A 21,638-nucleotide genomic window follows, 5' to 3' on the forward strand; every position below is an offset into this window, starting at 1 on the left:
GAAAGAGAGGACCAGAGTTAGACTAGAGGAAGGAATGAGGTGAGCGAGGGACAGAGATAGACAAGGAAAGAGAGGACCAGAGTCAGACTAGATGAAGGAATGAAGAGAGCGATGGATAGAGATAGACAAGGAAAGAGAGGACCAGAGTCAGACTAGAGGAAGGAATGAGGTGAGCGAGGGACAGAGATAGACAAGGAAAGAGAGGACCAGAGTCAGACTAGATGAAGGAATGAAGAGAGCGATGGATAGAGATAGACAAGGAAAGAGAGGACCAGAGTCAGACTAGAGAAAGGAATGAGGTGAGCAAGGGACCGAGATAGACAAGGAAAGAGAGGACCAGAGTCAGACTAGATGAAGGAATGAAGAGAGCGATGGATAGAGATAGACAAGGAAAGAGAGGACCAGAGTCAGACTAGAGAAAGGAATGAGGTGAGCAAGGGACCGAGATAGACAAGGAAAGAGAGGACCAGAGTCAGACTAGATGAAGGAATGAAGAGAGCGATGGATAGAGATAGACAAGGAAAGAGAGGACCAGAGTCAGACTAGAGGAAGGAATGAAGAGAGCGATGGATAGAGATAGACAAGGAAAGAGAGGACCAGAGTCAGACTAGATGAAGGAATGAAGAGAGCGATGGATAGAGATAGACAAGGAAAGAGAGGACCAGAGTCAGACTAGATGAAGGAATGAAGAGAGCGATGGATAGAGATAGACAAGGAAAGAGAGGACCAGAGTCAGACTAGATGAAGGAATGAAGAGAGCGATGGACAGAGATAGACAAGGAAAGAGAGGACCAGAGTCAGACTAGATGAAGGAATGAAGAGAGCGATGGACAGAGATAGACAAGGAAAGAGAGGACCAGAGTCAGACTAGATGAAGGAATGAAGAGAGCGATGGACAGAGATAGACAAGGAAAGAGATGACTAGAGTCAGACTAGATGAAGGAATGAAGAGAGCGATGGACAGAGATAGACAAGGGAAGAGAGGACCAGAGTCAGACTAGATGAAGGAATGAAGAGAGCGAGGGACAGAGATAGACAAGGAAAGAGAGGACCAGAGTCAGACTAGATGAAGGAATGAAGAGAGCGATGGATAGAGATAGACAAGGAAAGAGAGGACCAGAGTCAGACTAGATGAAGGAATGAAGTGAGCGAGGGACAGAGATAGACAAGGAAAGAGAGGACCAGAGTCAGACTAGATGAAGGAATGAAGAGAGCGATGGACAGAGATAGACAAGGAAAGAGAGGACCAGAGTCAGACTAGATGAAGGAATGAAGAGAGCGAGGGACAGAGATAGACAAGGAAAGAGAGGACCAGAGTCAGACTAGATGAAGGAATGAAGAGAGCGATGGACAGAGATAGACAAGGAAAGAGAGGACTAGAGTCAGACTAGATGAAGGAATGAAGTGAGCGAGGGACAGAGATAGACAAGGAAAGAGAGGACCAGAGTCAGACTAGATGAAGGAATGAAGAGAGCGATGGATAGAGATAGACAAGGAAAGAGAGGACCAGAGTCAGACTAGATGAAGGAATGAAGAGAGCGATGGATAGAGATAGACAAGGAAAGAGAGGACCAGAGTCAGACTAGATGAAGGAATGAAGTGAGCGAGGGACAGAGATAGACAAGGAAAGAGAGGACCAGAGTCAGACTAGATGAAGGAATGAAGAGAGCGATGGATAGAGACAGACAAGGAAAGAGATGACCAGAGTCAGACAAGATGAAGGAATGAAGAGAGCTATGGATAGAGATAGACAAGGAAAGAGAGAACCAGAGTCAGACTAGAGGAAGGAATGAAGTGAGCGAGGGACAGAGATAGACAAGGAAAGAGAGGACCAGAGTCAGACTAGATGAAGGAATGAAGAGAGCGATGGATAGAGATAGACAAGGAAAGAGAGGACCAGAGTCAGACTAGATGAAGGAATGAAGAGAGCGATGGATAGAGATAGACAAGGAAAGAGAGGACCAGAGTCAGACTAGATGAAGGAATGAAGAGAGCGATGGATAGAGATAGACAAGGAAAGAGAGGACCAGAGTCAGACTAGATGAAGGAATGAAGAGAGCGATGGATAGAGACAGACAAGGAAAGAGAGGAGTTATTTCAGACTCACACGTCATTAACATTGTTCAATATGCTGACAGTTTGATATTTGATCATCAAAATGTGTGTGTGTTTCATTGGAGCTTTTGCAACGTTTTCTCCCAGACATTTCCAGCTGCCCTGTGCTGGTAACTATGGATACCAGAGGATTATCAGGTATAGTATGTTAAATGAGTCTTCTGTTGTCATGAAAATATCTCTGGATCGTAGTACATTCTTACACTGGATTTGTTCTATTTATTGTTATAAATGTAATACTTATTTGTATAATTATTGTTAATTATATATGATAGAATCATGTCTGTGTGCATTTATAAAGGATACATTTGGAAAGTAGCATAAGTACATATTTCATGATTAAAATCCAACGCTGACAAAATCTCCAATCACCATTTTCCCCTTTTTCGAATAACCACACAAAATATACTGTTGTCTGTGTTAATATGTTAGTAATACATTATAAATGCAAATATCTACAAAGCTCTTAGATGAAAATAAAGATTAAGGCTGAATCCCAAATGGCACCCTATTCCCTATATCGGGCACTACTGTTGACCAGAGTCCTATGGACACAAGGCACCCTATTCCCTATATCGGGCACTACTGTTGACCAGAGCCCTTTGGGCCCATATTTAAGATACCCGTGGCTGTATGACTACATAAGTAATACAATATGTTTATATGCTACAGAGCTCCTAGATCAAGATAGACTATGCTTAGTTAAAACGATATGAGTTTGGTATTTTTCATTGTGTTCTCTAGTTCACTATACTCTGGTAGTTCATCAGAGAAGTGTGTGGTGATATACTGCCATCCAGTGCTACGGTATCAACACTCAGAAACAAAAGGCTGTATCTAGAACCTATACAGGTTCTTTGGCTCTTCCCATATAGGAGAACCCTTTTGGGTTCTGTGTAGAACCCTTTCCACAGAAACCCAAAAGGATTCTTCAAAGGGTTCTCCTAAGGGTTCTCCTTGGAACCCTTTTGTCTAAGACGGTAACAACTTCTCTATTCTGTATAGTTAACACACACACAGTCTCTACTGGTCCATTGTACACTGGACGCAGGGAAATGTGTGTTTTTGCTGTGACAGTAGCCAGGCCCACCACACCACAACAGGCTGGAAGCAGCAAATAAGACGATACAGCGGACTGGATATTAAAACCTGTTTTCAGGGAGAGACTATTTTCTGTTTTGTGTGTGGATCTTTCCTCTCTGAATATGGTAGTCAGTGGGCTTTATTGGTATTGGGGGTGGTGGTAGTATGGTTTGATCTCTCTTTAAAGAGAGGGGGAAGGGGGTACAGATGCTGGTGAAGGGGCGAGGGGGAGGGTGTGTGTGTGTGTACGCGTTCGTCTGTGTGCCTGTGTTCATATGCTTTTTTTTGTGTGTGTGTGTGTGTGTGTGTGTGTGTGTGTGCGTGTGTGTCTCCGAGCTTTCACAGGGGGTGGTAGGGGACTGGCTGAACCAATCACACAGAGGGGGATATATTATGGTTTATGGTTCAGGTTCCATATAAATCACAGTTTCATTAAACAGCCTGAACTCTGGGGTTTGGGATGGTTTTACCCTACGGCCCCACGAGACACAGCCAGGGAACAAGGCTGCTCTCTCTCTCCTCTCCCCGAGACACTGCCAGGGAACAAGGCTGCTCTCTCTCTCCTCTCCATGAGACACTGCCAGGGAACAAGGCTGCTCTCTCTCTCCTCTCCACGAGACACTGCCAGGGAACAAGGCTGCTCTCTCTCTCCTCTTCTGGCTTTCTCTCATCCCCTCTCCTTTCCCTCTTTCTATCCTGTCCTCCATCTCCCCCACTCCTCCTCCTTTCATTTGCTTCTGTTGTCCTCCACTCAGTTATTCTCCCTCTTTCTCCATCACTCTCTCTCTCTTCAGGGGTGATTAACTAAGATCTGTCATAGCTCATAGACTCCGTGACCTCTTCTCTCCCCTGGACCAAACACTGTACTGACACGTTCAGGTTAAAGGTCACACACATCCAGGTCAAAGGCCACAGAGAGAACTGACAACACGTTCAAGGTGGAAGAGAGAAAATCATGTCTTTTATTGAAATAAATAAAACATCACTACACATAATCTGAAGCAAATCATTGATGATATTATATTCACCAAGTAGGTAGACAACATGTAATAAGAACAATAACATCATAGTCATTTAACGTCTCCGTGACGACACTGTGTATTAGACTGACAATAGGTTGGCTGGTTTTGGCAGCTTTAGATCAGGCAGTATAGAAGAACAGCAAGATGTTGCTTCAGTCTACAGACCCAATACAACGTCTGTGTAGTCTTCTCCCCTGCCAGGATTCAAACATATAAAAATACTATCTCCAAATGAAATGCAATGATATATATTACAATCTGTTAAGTATTTACCATTTTGTATCACAATCAAAGAGCTACATTAGGCTACATAACACTAAGTTATAAAAACAATCTAAATGTTAAACAAATGTTATGCACATTTCTGTTTTAGTTTTACAACAATATAACTAAAATATTAAAGCTACATTTGTGTTGAATTTCATAATACTGCAGACGTGGTAGAAGGAGACTGATTGGACCAGAGAGATGGGAGGCGGGTTTTACTCAATGATACAATTATAACCATTACCATGACCAATATTAAGGACGTTTCTGGCTAAAATCAAGCTGGCACATAGACTCCAAAAGGCCCCCACCTCTTTAAAGTAGGCCACAGGGCCTCAGCTGCTCTCTAAAACGCACCCCCTTCCCCCACCTGAACCTTCAAACACCCTCGTTATAAGACCGGCCACTAGAGGGCGAACTGGCATTGCAGCCCAGTGAAAAGATACACAGATTAAATGGTAAACTAGCAAAAAAGAGCAGCAGTTTCTCATTTAACAGGAAGAAACTAGAGAAGTGTCTCAACGGTTTCCTGTTGCCAACATGGCTGCCATGCATCACACAGGTTCCTCCATTTACAATGATTTGAGCACATGGATAAAGGGGTGTACAATACAGTATAAATCCAAAGAATGACCTTTCAATATAACATGACTAATGTGAGACCACAGTTGACTTTCTTTAGGTAGTTGCTGATGAAGATGACGAAGATGAGGTTGGTTGGTTTGGTGTTGGTTGGCCGTCCTTGCCAGGGAAGAACTGTCCTATATTACAAACACTGTTGTCCGCAACACACAGACAATGTCCATGTTTTATATATATATATACTTTCCTACAGTGTGTTCAGTAACTCCTCTTCAGCTGACTGCACTGCCCACGTGTGTAGTACGTGTGTAGTACCTCAACGACTACACACACTCCTTGCAGCCGCACTCCACTGCTTTCTCTACGTCCTGTGTGAAGGAACTTCCGTCGTTGCACTCGAAGGTGTAGCGCCGGCGTCGTACCCTCAGTGGGGCGCAGCACGCACCCCCGGCCACCGCCCCGCCCCCCTGGCAGCCCCCCCGACACTCCACCCAGGAGAAGGGCCGCGTCGTCTGGCAGTCGGCGTGGCCGCGCGGCACCCGGTGGAAGTCACGCACTGCCTCGCCGCGGCACGCTGACTCAACTAGAGGTTAGAGAGAGGTGAGAGGGCAGAGGTTAAAGAGGCTGAGTAGTGTGACATCATCAAACACAGTAGGGGTTATTCATGTATCGTCACAATATTGTTTTGAATGTTCTCTTGAGGACTGGTGTCCGACAACTTTCTTCTCAGTTGGAGCTTATCAACATGTCTATAGTTCATTTGTTTGTCATCATTGTGATGTCGTCCGATTGACTTTATATGTAGTCTAATGCTAGCTAGCTAAGAGTGAAGGACATTTTTGCTAGCTAAAGTTAGCATTGCTATACCTTTTTTATGAACTTTGCTAGCTAATGACATTTGTCTAAAGTACATTTTACGGCATAATAATGATGGCAAAATAGATTCCTACTAATTGTTTGCCTAATGTAGCAATGGCATCGTATTTCCAAGATGAAACAAGGCACCACTAAACGTCTTGAGAACACTCAACAATGGCATCGTATTTCCAAGACGAAACAAGGCACCACTAAACGTCTTGAGAACACTCAACAATGACATCGTATTTCCAAGACGAAACAAGGCACCACTAAACGTCTTGAGAACACTCAACAATGACATCGTATTTCCAAGACGAAACAAGGCACCACTAAACGTCTTGAGAACACTCAACAATGACATCGTATTTCCAAGACGAAACAAGGCACCACTAAACGTCTTGAGAACACTCAACAATGACATCGTATTTCCAAGACGAAACAAGGCACCACTAAACGTCTTGAGAACACTCAACAATGGCATCGTATTTCCAAGATGAAACAAGGCACCACTAAACGTCTTGAGAACACTCAACAATGGCGTGAGGCGACCGAGTATTCCAATGTCTCTCCCTGTCAAACACACACTCCATCCTCCCTTCACACCTCTCCCCCTCTGTCATAACCTGTATCACAGGTGTTCTCTCTCTTACCTGTCCCCCCTCCTCCTATCCTCTCCCTCCATCCTTACCTGTATCACAGGTGTTCTCTCTCGTACCTGTCCCCCCTCCTCCTATCCTCTCCCTCCATCCTTACCTGTGTCACATGTGTCCCCGGTGTATCCCGTGTCACAGAGACAGTAGGTCGCTCCTCCCTCAGTCAGCTGACAGTGGCCATGTTGGCAGAGCAGCACTGAACACGGCTTGGCTGGTCCTTCTGGCACTGCTGGTGCTGTTAGCTCCCCCTGTTGATTGCACAGGGTGGCGCGCCAGCCCTTCTCACACTCACACCTGTACGACTGAACATCCTGAACCACACACACACCCCTCACACACCTGGGAGAAATGAAGGGAGAGGGGGAGGAAGAAATGGAGGGAGAGGGAGAGGAAGAAATGGAGGGAAAGGTAGAAATGGACGGAGAGATGAGGGCGAGATGGAGGGAGAAATGGAGGGAGAAATGGAGGGAGAAATGAAGGGAGAGGGGGAGGAAGAAATGGAGGGAGAGGGAGAGGAAGAAATGGAGGGAGAGGAAGAAATAGAGGGAGAGGGAGAAATGGAGGGAGAGGGAGAAGTGGAGGGAGAGGGGGAGGGGGAAATGGAGGGAGAGGGAGAGGGAGAAGTGGAGGGAGAAATAGGGGGAGGGAGAAATGGAGGGAGAAATAGGGGGAGGGAGAAATAGGGGGAGGGAGAAATGAAGGGAGAGGGGGAGGGAGAAATGGAGGAAGAAATAGGGGGAGGGAGAAATGGAGGGAGAGGGGGAGGGAGAAATGGAGGGAGAGGGAGAAATGGAGGGAGAAATGGAGGGAGAGGGAGAAATGGAGGGAGAGGGGGAGGGAGAAGTGGAGGGAGAGGGAGAGGGAGAAAAGGAGGGAGAGGGAGAAAGGAGGGAGAGGGAGAAATGGAGGGAGAGGGGGAAGGAGAAAAGGAGGGAGTGGGAGAAAGGGAGGGAGAGGGAGAGATGGAGGGAGAGGGAGAGATGGAGGGAGAGATGGAGGGAGAGGAAGAGAAAGATGCTATAAGAAAAATACAGTGGGGAAAATACAAAAGCTGGGACTCGGACAACACAATCAATTAAACCATACACTTAATGAGTTACCCCCAAAATAAATCAACATGATAAAACACAAGATAACAACAAGCCACATAGACCCACTATAAACCACAACAGACTACAACCCTTTACCACTCACTCTCCAGTCTCCCATCCCCAGTCACACTTACTTATTCCCCTGGCATGGGTTAGCCGTGGTTGCCGGGGCAACATCTCCCCCAACAAGGCCTCCTCCGATTGGCTGATCGCAGTGTAGCCCACCCCAGTCAGGCTGGCAGTGGCAGAGGGGTCCCTGGGCACCATCCGGTTGGCACACTCCATGGAGGCAGAACAGTTTCCTGCAGGGCTGGCATCCTGGCACCACCCCCGGCTTCAGCACATCAAACAATTACAATTGGAAAAAAACGTTATTATCGACGCAGTGTGAAAATGTGTCTTTTAGCTTCAGAGATAAAATACTAAAATAAATATTTCTCCAACTTCTCACACCTAGGTTTCTGGGAATATTCCAACTGGGATTTCTGTAAAACCTGGGAATTTTGGGTAAGTTACCAGAATGTTCCTCCCCGTCTCCCACCATACCTTCATGGTGGTCTGGGTGAAGTCCTGCAGCTCGTGGTTGATGTACAGATTCCTGATGCAGCCGTGGAAACTGGAGGAGTTGAGGGGCTGGAAGAGACTCAGAGAGGAGTAGGACATCTTCTCTGGCATACCTGGAGAGGAGGGAGGGAGGGAGAGAGAAAGGATATATGTAATAGGGTGGGTTAGGGCCTGAACCTAGCTCTCAGCTGAGGTCAGGTGTCTTACCCCCCACGTATAGCGGTGCCTCTCCAGACAGAGGTGGGACCCCTCCCAGACTGTCCAGAGTGGTGGGCGCACCCCCGTCCACAGACAGGTTCACCATCCTGTCAAAGGTCACCAGCTCTACCGTATGGAAACGCCCGTCGTTCACCGTCTCAGCGCTACGGCAACACCAGAGGTCAGGGGTTAGAGGTCAGAGGTTAGGTGCCGGTGATATTTTATTATTTTCTGATAGTCGGTGTTTGTGAATAGAATGTAGATGACGTTGGTGTGTGTGTGTGTACCTGTATGTAGTGTGTGTGTGTTTGTGTGTGTATATAACATGTAAAAGGTGTCTGTGTGTGTGTGTGTGTACACACACTACCATTCAAAAGTTTGGGGTCACTTAGAAATGTCCTTGTTTTCCATGAAAACAGACATGAAAGGAGTTGCAAAATGAGTTGGAAATATAGTCAAGATGTTGACAAGGTTATAAATAATGATTTTTAATTGAAATAATAATTGTGTCCTTCAAACTTTGCTTTCGTCAAAGAATCCTGCATTTACAGCCTTGCAGACCTTTGGCATTCTAGTTGTCAGATTGTTGAGGTAATCTGAAGAGATTTCACCCCATGCTTCCTGAATCACCTCCCACAAATTGGATTGGCTTGATGGGCACTTCTACGTACCGTACGGTCAAGCTGCTCCCACAACAGCTCAATAGGGTTGACATCCGGTGACTGTGCTGGCCACTCCATTATAGACAGAATACCAGCTGACTGCTTCTTCCCTAAATAGTTCTTGCATAGTTTGGAGCTGTGCTTTGGGTCATTGTCCTGTTGTAGGAGGAAATTGGCTCCAATTAAGCGCAGTCCACAGGGTATTGCATGGCGTTGCAATATGGAGTGATAGTCTTCCTTCTTCAAGATCCCTTTTACCCTGTACAAATCTCCCACTTTACCACCACCAAACCATCCCCAGACCATCACATTGCCTCCACCATGCTTGACAGACGGCATCAAGCACTCCTCCAGCATCTTTTCATTTTTTCTGCATCTCACAAATGTTCTTCTTTGTGATCCGAACACCTCAAACTTAGATTCAACTGTCCATAACACTTTTTTCCAGTCTTCCTCTGTCCAGTGTCTGTGTTCTTTTGCCCATCTTAATTTTAAATTTTTATTGGCCAGTCTGAGAAATGGCTTTTTCTTTGCAACTCGGAGTCGCCTCTTCACTGTTGACATTGAGACTGATGTTTTGAAGGTACTATTTAATGAAGCTGCCAGTTGAGGACTTGTGAGGCGTCTGTTTCTCAAACTAGACACTAATGTACTTGTCATCTTGCTCAGTTGTGCACCGGGGCCTCCCACTCCGCTTTCTATTCTTTGCCCTGTTCTGTGAAGGGAGTGGTCCACAGCGTTGTACGAGATCTTCAGTTTCTTGGGAACTTCTCACATGGAATAGCCTTCATTTCTCAGAACAAGAATATACTGATGAGTTTCAGAAGAATTTTTTTTGTTTCTGGACATTTTGAGCCTGTAATCGAACCCACAAATGCTGATGCTCCAGATACTCAACTAGTCTAAAGAAGGCCATTTTTATTGCTTCTTCAATCAGCACAAGTGTTCAGCTGGTCTATCATAATTACGGAAGGGTTTTTTAATGATCAATTAGCCTTTTAAAATGATAAACTTGGATTAGCTAACACAACGTGCCATTGGAACACAGGAGTGATGGTTGCTGATAATGGGCCTCTTGTAGCCGTTTCCAGCCACAATAGTAATTTACAACATTAACAATGTCCACACTGTATTTCTATTCAATTTGATGTTATTTTAATAGACAAAAAATGTGCTTTTCTTTCAAAAACAAGGAAATGTCTAAGTGACCCCAAACTTTTGAACGGTAGTGTATATATAACCTGTAGAAAGTGTGTGTACCTGTAGATAGTGTGTGTACCTGTAGATAGTGTGTGTACCTGTAGATAGTGTGTGTACCTGTAGATAGTGTGTGTACCTGTAGATAGTGTGTGTACCTGTAGATAGTGTGTGTACCTGTAGATAGTGTGTGTACCTGTAGATAGTGTGTGTACCTGTAGATAGTGTGTGTACCTGTAGATAGTGTGTGTACCTGTAGATAGTGTGTGTACCTGTAGATAGTGTGTGTACCTGTAGATAGTGTGTGTACCTGTAGATAGTGTGTGTACCTGTAGATAGTGTGTGTACCTGTAGATAGTGTGTGTACCTGTAGATAGTGTGTGTACCTGTAGATAGTGTGTGTACCTGTAGATAGTGTGTGTACCTGTAGATAGTGTGTGTACCTGTAGATAGTGTGTGTACCTGTAGATAGTGTGTGTACCTGTAGATAGTGTGTGTACCTGTAGATAGTGTGTGTACCTGTAGATAGTGTGTGTTCCTGTAGATAGTGTGTGTACCTGTAGATAGTGTGTGTACCTGTAGATAGTGTGTGTACCTGTAGATAGTGTGTGTACCTGTAGATAGTGTGTGTACCTGTAGATAGTGTGTGTTCCTGTAGATAGTGTGTGTACCTGTAGATAGTGTGTGTACCTGTAGATAGTGTGTGTACCTGTAGATAGTGTGTGTACCTGTAGATAGTGTGTGTACCTGTAGATAGTGTGTGTACCTGTAGAAAGTGTGTGTACCTGTAGATAGTGTGTGTACCTGTAGATAGTGTGTGTACCTGTAGATAGTGTGTCCAGGCTGACTACCAGGGTCGTAGCTGACTCGAACATGTCCCTCATGGAGCTCCACAGCCATTGGCTTGTTGTCTCCATTATACAGCAGGATACCGTTATCCTCCGCTGTCGACACCTGGGGAACACACACAGGTCAGAATGTGTGTGTGTGTGTGTATACACGTGTGTTTTCCTCTGTGTGTGTATGCACATCTGTGTGTGTGTGCCTGTATCTATATCTGTGTGGGCATGTGTGTGTGTGTGTTTTCCTCTCTGTGTGTGTGTGTGTGTGTGTGCGTGTGCGTGTGCGTGCGCGTGCGTGCGTGCGTGCGTGCGTGCGTGCGTGCGTGTGTGTGTGCGTGCGTGTGTGCGTATTAGGGTGATTACATGTCCTGGATTGTGGACAAGATAAGGACAATAGACTATATGATAAGGACAAGAGACTATATGATAAGGACAAGAGACTATATGATAAGGACAAGCGACTATATGATAAGGAAAAGAGACTATATGATAAGGACAAGAGACTATATGATAAGGACAAGAGACTATATGATAAGGACAAGAGACTATATGATAAGGACAAGAGACTATATGATAAGGACAAGAGACTATATGATAAGGACAAGAGACTATATGATAAGGACAAGAGACTATATGATAAGGACAAGAGACTATATGATAAGGACAAGAGACTATATGATAAGGACAAGAGACTATATGATAAGGACAAGAGACTATATGATAAGGACAAGAGACTATATGATAAGGACAAGAGACTATATGATAAGGACAAGAGACTATATGATAAGGACAAGAGACTATATGATAAGGACAAGAGACTATATGATAAGGACAAGAGACTATATGATAAGGACAAGAGACTATATGATAAGGACAAGCGACTATATGATAAGGAAAAGAGACTATATGATAAGGACAAGAGACTATATGATAAGGAAAAGAGACTATATGATAAGGACAAGAGACTATATGATAAGGAAAATAGACTATATGATAAGGACAAGAGACTATATGATAAGGACAAGAGACTATATGATAAGGACAAGAGACTATATGATAAGGACAAGAGACTATATGATAAGGACAAGAGACTATATGATAAGGACGTGGTGCTGGTGATGTTAAACACTTCTCCAATCATTGTTGAGATCTTATATTCTGCGAAGTGCAAGACGAGACCAAGGCCAATGTTATATCATCAACCAATCACATTTGTCAAATCCTGTCAGGCTAAATTATAGATAAACTTGGAGAGGACAGTTAACTACTTACAAAAGGTGTGCGTTTAATGAAGAGCTACAACAGTATGAAAATAACCGTATTAGACTGAAAGATATGAGGTCATTCATTTCATCAAACGTGTGAGGCTCTCCATGCTCATTAGTTTCTCAGTCAACATCTGTGCTGCTACTTCACTCAAACCTGTTGAAAAGCCTCCCTTCCTAACTCTTCCCCGAGACCAACCAGAAATATTCCCAGATTTGCATTAAAAAAGTGGCCTCTCTCTTATCACCAACACTTGCACGAGGCAAAAGAGTAGGCTTACGTGAGCTTCAGTTAGCTCGCTCAGTGCAGCAGGAGGGAGATGTGTGTGTGTGTGTGGGGGGGGGGGTATTAATGTCTAGGCTACACTGTCCCGCAAAATCATCCCGTTGTCCTGCATTTGGGTATTTTAAATGTGGTCACCCTAGTGTGTGTGTGTGCGTGATTACCTGCAGTGTGATGTTAGCCTGAGGCCAGTTCTTCAGGTCAGACAGCTGTAGGTAAGAATCTCTATTCACGAAGTTCACACTGACCAGCTTCTCACAACGCACACCCTCGAACCCCGGCAGACACTGGCACAGCGCAGTAACGCCTCTGTCCACACAGGGGGCGCTGTTTTGACAGCGAGCCCGCTCACAGGGAGATGGAGGAGGAGGGGGCACCTCACACAACTCACCACTAGGGGGTGGAAGAGGGGAGAATTACTACTCATCACAACAAGCAAACATGCAGACATCTTGTGTCCTGAGGGGTGTTCCACAAGGGAAATAGTCTGCAAACATAAGCTAACACATTCCATTTGTTCTGTGTTCCAGTCTGAGTAGTGTGCTGTGCACGTGTGTGTTCCAGTCTGAGAAGGTAGTGTGCTGTGCACGTGTGTGTTCCAGTCTGAGAAGGTAGTGTGCTGTGTACGTGTGTGTTCCAGTCTGAGAAGGTAGTGTGCTGTGCACGTGTGTGTTCCAGTCTGAGAAGGTAGTGTGCTGTGCACGTGTGTGTTCCAGTCTGAGAAGGTAGTGTGCTGTGCACGTGTGTGTTCCAGTCTGAGAAGGTAGTGTGCTGTGCACGTGTGTGTTCCAGTCTGATAAGGTAGTGTGCTGTGCACGTGTATGTTCCAGTCTGAGAAGGTAGTGTGCTGTGAACGTGTGTGTTCCAGTCTGAGAAGGTAGTGTGCTGTGCACGTGTGTGTTCCAGTCTGAGAAGGTAGTGTGCTGTGCACGTGTGTGTTCCAGTCTGAGAAGGTACTGTGCTGTGTACGTGTATGTTCCAGTCTGAGAAGGTAGTATGCTGTGAACGTGTGTGTTCCAGTCTGATAAGGTAGTGTGCTGTGCACGTGTGTGTTCCAGTCTGAGAAGGTAGTGTGCTGTGCACGTGTGTGTTTCTATTTCATGTAGTAAAAATAGAAATCATTTGCACTTAAAAAGCCGCTAAAAAGCCACAGTAATCCATACAAAAATGTGCTAATGTAACATTTAGGAATGTTCATTCAAATTGTTCAACTGAAATTGTTAACATGTTGGCCCTCAAATTGAACCCTTTATGAACCCACCTCTTATGTACGACAGCACTGAGACAAGGAGAGACCAACTTAGTATGACACATCTAGGGCACTAATAGTTTCCACATTTACACCTGTGTGTGTGTGTGTGTGTGTGTGTGTGTGTGTGTGTGTGTGTGTGTGTGTGTGTGTGTGTGTGTGTGTGTGTGTGTGTGTGTCTTACCTGTACCCCTCAGGGCAGGTGCAGGTGTATCCATCTACCAGGTCCACACACACCGCTCCATTCTGACAGTCCTGATCCTCACACTCATCATAGTTCACACTGCAGTCACCCCCCACGAAGCCTGGGGCACACACACAACTGGACACACACACGTAGAACATGAACATGTGTACCAGTGTGTGTGTGTGTGTGTGTGCGTCTGTGTCTGTGTGTAGTCACCTGGGGCCTGTAGTGGTGCTGCTGCAGGTAGAGTGTTGCTGACAGGGGTTTCTACCAGGAGAACACACATCCTCCTCTTCCTCACACAACAACCCTGAGAGAGAGAGAGAGAGAGAGAGAGAGAGAGAGAGAGAGAGAGAGAGAGAGAGAGAGAGAGAGAGAGAGAGAGAGAGAGAGAGAGAGAGAGAGAGAGAGAGAGAGAGAGAGAAGGAGCAAGAGAGAAGGAGCGAGAGAGAGAAGGAGCAAGAGAGAAGGAGCAAGAGAGAGAGAGAGAGAGAAGGAGCAAGAGAGAGAGAAAGAGTAAGGAGGAGCGAGAGATAGAGATATTTAGTTTTAAAGGATTATCAATTCAAAAAATGATCTTTTTTGAAAGTAATGTATCTACTCATCTATATATTATGTGTCACAGTTGTTTTGCCTATATAATGTCCTGAGAGAATGGCTATAGAATGTCCTGAGAGAATGTCTATAGAATGTCTATAGAATGTCCCGAGAATGTCCTGAGAGAATGTCCTGAGAGAATGTCTATAGAATGTCCCGAGAATGTCTATGAAATGTCCTGAGAGAATGTCTATAGAATGTCCTGAGAATGTCTATAGAATGTCCTGAGAATGTCTATAGAATGTCCTGAGAATGTCTATAGAATGTCCTGAGAATGTCTATAGAATGTCCTGAGAAGGTCTATAGAATGTCCTGAGAATGTCTATAGAATGTCCTGAGAATGTCTATAGAATGTCCTGAGAATGTCTATAGAATGTCCTGAGAATGTCTATAGAATGTCCTGAGAATGTCTATAGAATGTCCTGAGAGAATGTCTATAGAATGTCCTGAGAGAATGTCTATAGAATGTCCTGAGAGAATGTCTATAGAATGTCCTGAGAGAATGTCTATAGAATGTCCTGAGAGAATGTCTATAGAATGTCCTGAGAGAATGTCTATAGAATGTCCTGAGAATGTCTATAGAATGTCCTGAGAGAATGTCTATAGAATGTCCTGAGAGAATGTCTATGAAATGTCCTGAGAATGTCTATAGAATGTCCTGAGAATGTCTATAGAATGTGCCGAGAATGTCTATAGAATGTCCTGAGAATGTCTATAAAATGTCCTGAGAATGTCTATAGAATGTCCTGAGAATGTCTATAGAATGTCCTGAGAATGTCTATAGAATGTCCTGAGAATGTCTATAAAATGTCCTGAGAATGTCTATAGAATGTCCTGAGAGAATGTCTATAGAATGTCCTGAGAATGTCTATAGAAAGTCCCGAGAATGTCTATAGAATGTCCTGAGAATGTCTATAGAATGTCCTGAGAACGTCTATAGAATGTCCTGAGAGAATGTCTATAGAATGTCCTGAGAGAATGTCTATAGAATGTCCTGGGAGAATGTCTATGAAATGTCCTGAGAATGTCTATAAAATGTCCTGAGAATGTCCTGAGAGAATGTCCTGAGAATGTCTACAGAATGTCTATAGAATGTCCTGAGAGAATGTCTATAGAATGTCCTGAGAGAATGTCTATAGAATGTCCTGAGAGAATGTCTATAGAATGTCCTGAGAGAATGTCTATAGAATGTCCTGAGAGAATGTCTATAGAATGTCCTGAGAGAATGTCTATAGAATGTCCTGAGAGAATGTCTATAGAATGTCCTGAGAGAATGTCTATAGAATGTTCTGAGAGAATGTCTATAGAATGTCCTGAGAGAATGTCTATATAATGTCCTGAGAGAATGTCTATAGAATGTCCTGAGAATGTCTATGAAATGTCCTGAGAATGTCTATAGAATGTCCTGAGAATGTCTATAAAATGTCCTGAGAGAATGTCTATAGAATGTCCTGAGAGAATGTCTATAGAATGTCCTGAGAGAATGTCTATAGAATGTCCTGAGAGAATGTCTATAGAATGTCCTGAGAGAATGTCTATAGAATGTCCTGAGAGAATGTCTATATAATGTCCTGAGAGAATGTCTATATAATGTCCTGAGAGAATGTCTATAGAATGTCCTGAGAATGTCTAAAGAATGTCCTGAGAGAATGTCTATAAAATGTCCTGAGAGAATGTCTATAGAATGTCCTGAGAGAATGTCTATAGAATGTCCTGAGAGAATGTCTATAGAATGTCCTGAGAATGTCTATGAAATGTCCTGAGAATGTCTATAGAATGTCCTGAGAATGTCTATAGAATGTCCTGAGAGAATGTCTATAGAATGTCCTGAGAATGTCTATGAAATGTCCTGAGAATGTCTATGAAATGTCCTGAGAATGTCTATAGAATGTCCTGAGAATGTCCATAGAATGTCCTGAGAGAATGTCTATAGAATGTCCTGAGAGAATGTCTATAGAATGTCCTGAGAGAATGTCTATAGCAAGTCCTGAGAGAATGTCTATAGAATGTCCTGAGAGAATGTCTATAGAATGTCTATGAAATGTCCTGAGAATGTCTATAGAATGTCCTGAGAATGTCTATAGAATGTCCTGAGAATGTCTATAGAATGTCCTGAGAATGTCTATAGAATGTCCTGAGAGAATGTCTATAGAATGTCTATAGAATGTCCTGAGAGAATGTCTATAAAATGTCTAGAGAGAATGTCTAGAGAGATTGTCTAGAGAGAATGTCTTTACAATGTCTAGAGAGAATGTCTTTACAATGTCTAGGGAGAATGTCTAGAGAGAATGTCTTTAGAATGTCTAGAGAGAATGTCTTTACAATGTCTAGGGAGAATGTCCTGAGAGAATGTCTAAAGAATGTCCTGATAATGTCTATAGAATGTCCTGAGAATGTCTATAGAATGTCCTGAGAGAATGTCTATAGAATGTCGATAGAGAATGTCTATAAAATGTCTAGAGAGAATGTCTATAAAATGTCTAGAGAGAATGTCTAGAGAGATTGTCTAGAGAGAATGTCTTTACAATGTCTAGAGAGAATGTCTTTACAATGTCTAGGGAGAATGTCTAGAGAGAATGTCTTTAGAATGTCTAGAAAGAATGTCTTTAGAATGTCTAGAGAGAATGTCTTTAGAATGTCTAGAGAGAATGTCTTTAGAATGTCTAGAGAGAATGTCTTTAGAATGTCTAGAGAGAATGTCTATAGAATCTCTATGGAATGTCTAGATATCATACCTATGTAAAAGGGAGGACAGAAGCAGGTGTAGTTGCCTACTCCGTCCACACAGGTTGCGCCATTCTCACATCCGTGGTCCTCACAGTCATCTACATCCACCTCACAGAACGATCCATGGAAACCCACCAGGCATGAACAACTAGAGAGGGGAAAGACTGGTCAGTGTGTGTTTATGTGTGTGTGTGTTTATGTGTGTGTGTGTGTGTGTGTGTGTGTGTGTGTGTGTGTGTGTGTGTGTGTGTGTGTGTGTGTGTGTGTGTGTGTGTGTGTGTGTGTGTGTGTGTGTGTGTGTGTGTGTGTGCAGGGCCGCAACTTTGGTTTTAGAACATCATTTAGAAAACTATAATTATCCAGTCAGATAAACATTCCAAACAGCCTACACGACCACTCGGAGGCATCCGCATGGTTCTAATGCAATTTACAGAATGTTCTCACCGTCCGTAGCGAAGTTGCGCCCCTGTGTGTGTGTGTGTATATGGGTGTGTGTATGTGTTTGTGTATAGTGTGGGCCCAGTGTGTGTTTGTATATGTGTGTGTGTAGTGTGGGCCCAGTGTGTGTGTGTGTGTGTGTGTGTGTGTGTGTGTATATATGTGCTACCTGAATCTCCTTGTCTGTTCGTCACTGATGCAGGTTCCTCCATTTGTGCATGGGTTACTGGCACACACATCCACTGGAGTCTCACAGTATTTACCCTGTAAAACACACACACACACACACACACACACACACACACACACACACACACACACACACACACACACACACACACACACACATACACACACACACACACACACACACACACACACACACAAACACACACTTTCATTATATCTGTGTATTATATACATTAGGGTATTCTCTACTATAATAATACATTTTATTACTATTTTCAATAGGGTATTCTCTACTATAATAATATATTTTATTACTATTTTCAATAGAGTATTCTCTACTATAATAATACATTTTAGAGGATTTTAGAGTGACATAAAAATCACTCCATCCAATCATATCCTGTTATATTGGGTACAGGTTTATCTCACTGTGTATAACTGGATTAGTTGACACTAGATCAGTGTCCTGCTATGATTGGGGACAGTGGTGGGTTCTTACCGTGAAGCCGGGTGCACACACACATGTGTAGAGTTCTACAGGGTCAGACTGACACACACCGTGGTTCTGACAGGGCCCAGACACACATGGACTACACTTAGCCTGGACAGACGTCTCCACTGGACCTGGGGACGGAGAGAAGAACAATTGGAATTTGACTGGGGTCCCTACTAGCTGACGCCATCTTTCTGGGGTCCCTACTAGCTGGCTCCATCTTTCTGTGGTCCCTACTAGCTGACGCCATCTTTCTGGGGTCCCTACTAGCTGACGTCATCTTTCTGGGGTCCTTACTAGCTGACGCCAACTTTCTGGGGTCCCTACTATCTGACGCCATCTTTCTGGGGTCCCTACTAGCTGACGCCATCTTTCTGGGGTCCCTACTATCTGACGCCATCTTTCTGGGGTCCCTACTAGCTGACGCCATCTTTCTGGGGTCCCTACTAGCTGACGCCATCTTTCTGGGGTCCCTACTAGCTGACGCCATCTTTCTGGGGTCCCTACTATCTGACGCCATCTTTCTGGGGTCCCTACTATCTGACGCCATCTTTCTGGGGTCCCTACTATCTGACGCCATCTTTCTGGGGTCCCTACTATCTGACGCCATCTTTCTGGGGTCCCTACTAGCTGACGCCATCTTTCTGGGGTCCCTAATAGCTGACGCCATCTTTCTGGGGTTCCTACTATCTGACGACATCTTTCTGGGGTCCCTACTAGCTGACGACATCTTTCTGGGGTTCCTACTATCTGACGACATCTTTCTGGGGTCCCTACAAGCTGACGCCAACTTTCTGTGGTCCATACTAGCTGACGCCATCTTTCTGGGGTCCCTACCAGCTGACGCCATCTTTCTGGGGTCCCTACTAGCTGACGCCATCTTTCTGGGGTCCCTACTAGCTGACGCCATCTTTCTGGGGTCTCTACTAGCTGACGCCATCTTTCTGGGGTCCCTACTAGCTGACGCCATCTTTTTGGGGTCCCTACTAGCTGACGCCATCTTTCTGGGGTCCCTACTAGCTGGCTCCATCTTTCTGGGGTCCCTACTAGCTGACGCCATCTTTCTGGGGTCCCTACTAGCTGGCTCCATCTTTCTGGGGTCCCTACTAGCTGACGCCATCTTTCTGGGGTCTCTAATAGCTGACGCCATCTTTCTGGGGTCCCTAATAGCTGACGCCATCTTTCTGGGGTCCCTACTAGCTGACGCCATCTTTCTGGGGTCCCTACTAGCTGGCTCCATCTTTCTGGGGTCCCTACTAGCTGATGCCCTCTTTCTGGGGTCCCTACTAGCTGATGCCATCTTTCTGGGGTCCCTACTAGCTGATGCCATCTTTCTGTGGTCCCTACTAGCTGACGACATCTTTCTGGGGTCCCTACTAGCTGACGACATCTTTCTGGGGTCCCTACTAGCTGACACCATCTTTCTGGGGTCCCTACTAGCTGACGCCATCTTTCTGGGGTCCCTACTAGCTGACGCCATCTTTCTGGGGTCCCTACTAGCTGACGCCATCTTTCTGGGGTCCCTACTAGCTGACGGCATCTTTCTGGGGTCCCTGCTAGCTGACGCCATCTTTCTGGGGTCCCTACTAGCTGACGCCATCTTTCTGGGGTCCCTACTAGCTGACGCCATCTTTCTGGGGTCCAATGAAAATAAGAAGAGATTACCTTTCACTCCTTTTCTATTGAGTCTCTCATTATTGGATTTTCTTTCCATTCCTCCTCCTGTACCTTTCTATTTTCTCACCCCTTCTATCGCCATCTTCTATCCCTTCTTTTACACTCCTTTAATCCATTTCTCTCTCTCCCATCTCTCCCTCTTCACCTTACAAAAGACAGTCCCTCCCTCCCTCCCTCCCTCCTCTCCTACTCTTACCCAGACATTCAAACTTGGTCTCAGGTGTGGTGAGCAGCAGTTTTCCCTCCATGCCCATTGGTCCGGCACAGCGGGCGATGCCAGGCTCCTTGTACCCACTCTTCACCCAGTCAGACAGCCAGCGCAGATGACAGTCACAGTACAGGGGGTTGGCACCGATTGCCCTGGGGGTTAGAGGTCAAAGATCCGGGTGGAAGGGTTAAGGTCAGTCGCTCAATGAATCAATCAGACTGACAGCCAATTAAGATGAAAGTCAGGTAGACAAGTACAGGCATGCTCTGAATGTGGTGTAATACTTCCAACTACCACAAGAGGGGGTCATCTTGCCTCAGAGCAGTCTCAAATACAGTTAAAGCTGCACTATGTAACTTTTTGGGCAATCTAATTGAAAGCAAGACTAAGAACCAGGAAATATAAAAGCAATTTCTGCATAGTGCACCTTTAAGTTCCATCACTTTAACATGAGAGACTGAATAGGAAGGGAATCAGAGCATTTCTGTTGAACGTTGTCATAGGATAGCAACCTGTTCTGGGGGCAGTTCCTCCACATACAACACTATAATTAACCTCTGTAAGGATCTGCATCAAAAAAACAAAATGTTTCTATTCAGTGATGTTGAATGTATGGGAACCTCTGTACCAGCGCATGTTACAGTACATAAATGGAAATAGATGTGTTAGTATGTGAGGTAGAGTATTACATTAATAACCCAGGCAACCTGCTGTATCCCCTGTTCCTCTCTTTACTGTCAATACAAGGTCAACAGACATGGACCTCTGTAGTGACACGATCTCTCCCTCCCTTCCTTTCTCTCCTCCATCAATCCTTCACTCTGACCCTTTTAGCGTGTCCCAGACAGGTCACGCTTCATTGAACACACACACACACACACACACACACACACACACACACACACACACACACACACACACACACACACACACACACACACACACACACACACACACACACACACACACACACACACACACACACTCCCTCAGTCATGCGTGTCTTTATTGCCAATCCAATACCATGCCCTCTGACTGGGAAAGCACTTGACTCTGACACAGATAGGAGAGGGTGCAGGCGGTCACTGCTAAGCGTGCTGAGTGGGATAATGCGTAAACACACGGGACACACACACACAGGAAACACACACTCACAGGTGAGACAGGGAGGCCACATCACTGAAGATCCCC

General features: G+C 44.8%; 1 protein-coding gene across 1 annotated transcript in view; it reads right to left on the reverse strand.

Annotated features, from left to right (window-relative positions):
* Positions 1-4,167: 4,167 nt before the first annotated feature.
* LOC120041317 (slit homolog 1 protein-like) overlaps positions 4,168-21,638 on the reverse strand; it is a 51,158-nt gene continuing 33,687 nt past the window's right edge. The window contains exons 23-36 of the mRNA XM_038986257.1: positions 21,603-21,638; positions 20,436-20,599; positions 18,569-18,693; positions 18,050-18,144; positions 17,451-17,590; positions 14,335-14,428; positions 14,116-14,253; positions 12,847-13,075; positions 11,116-11,246; positions 8,443-8,597; positions 8,218-8,348; positions 7,806-8,005; positions 6,681-6,919; positions 4,168-5,652 (exon numbers count right to left, since the gene is read on the reverse strand). The exon at positions 21,603-21,638 is cut by the window's right edge and continues 36 nt beyond it. Coding sequence (XP_038842185.1) covers positions 5,393-5,652; positions 6,681-6,919; positions 7,806-8,005; positions 8,218-8,348; positions 8,443-8,597; positions 11,116-11,246; positions 12,847-13,075; positions 14,116-14,253; positions 14,335-14,428; positions 17,451-17,590; positions 18,050-18,144; positions 18,569-18,693; positions 20,436-20,599; positions 21,603-21,638 — 2,137 coding nt within the window. The 3' untranslated portion in view covers positions 4,168-5,392. The remainder of the gene's footprint in view (positions 5,653-6,680; positions 6,920-7,805; positions 8,006-8,217; positions 8,349-8,442; positions 8,598-11,115; positions 11,247-12,846; positions 13,076-14,115; positions 14,254-14,334; positions 14,429-17,450; positions 17,591-18,049; positions 18,145-18,568; positions 18,694-20,435; positions 20,600-21,602) is intronic.

This window comes from Salvelinus namaycush, unplaced genomic scaffold (genome assembly GCF_016432855.1).
Source record: "Salvelinus namaycush isolate Seneca unplaced genomic scaffold, SaNama_1.0 Scaffold438, whole genome shotgun sequence".
In the NCBI taxonomy this organism is placed as follows: domain Eukaryota; kingdom Metazoa; phylum Chordata; class Actinopteri; order Salmoniformes; family Salmonidae; genus Salvelinus; species Salvelinus namaycush.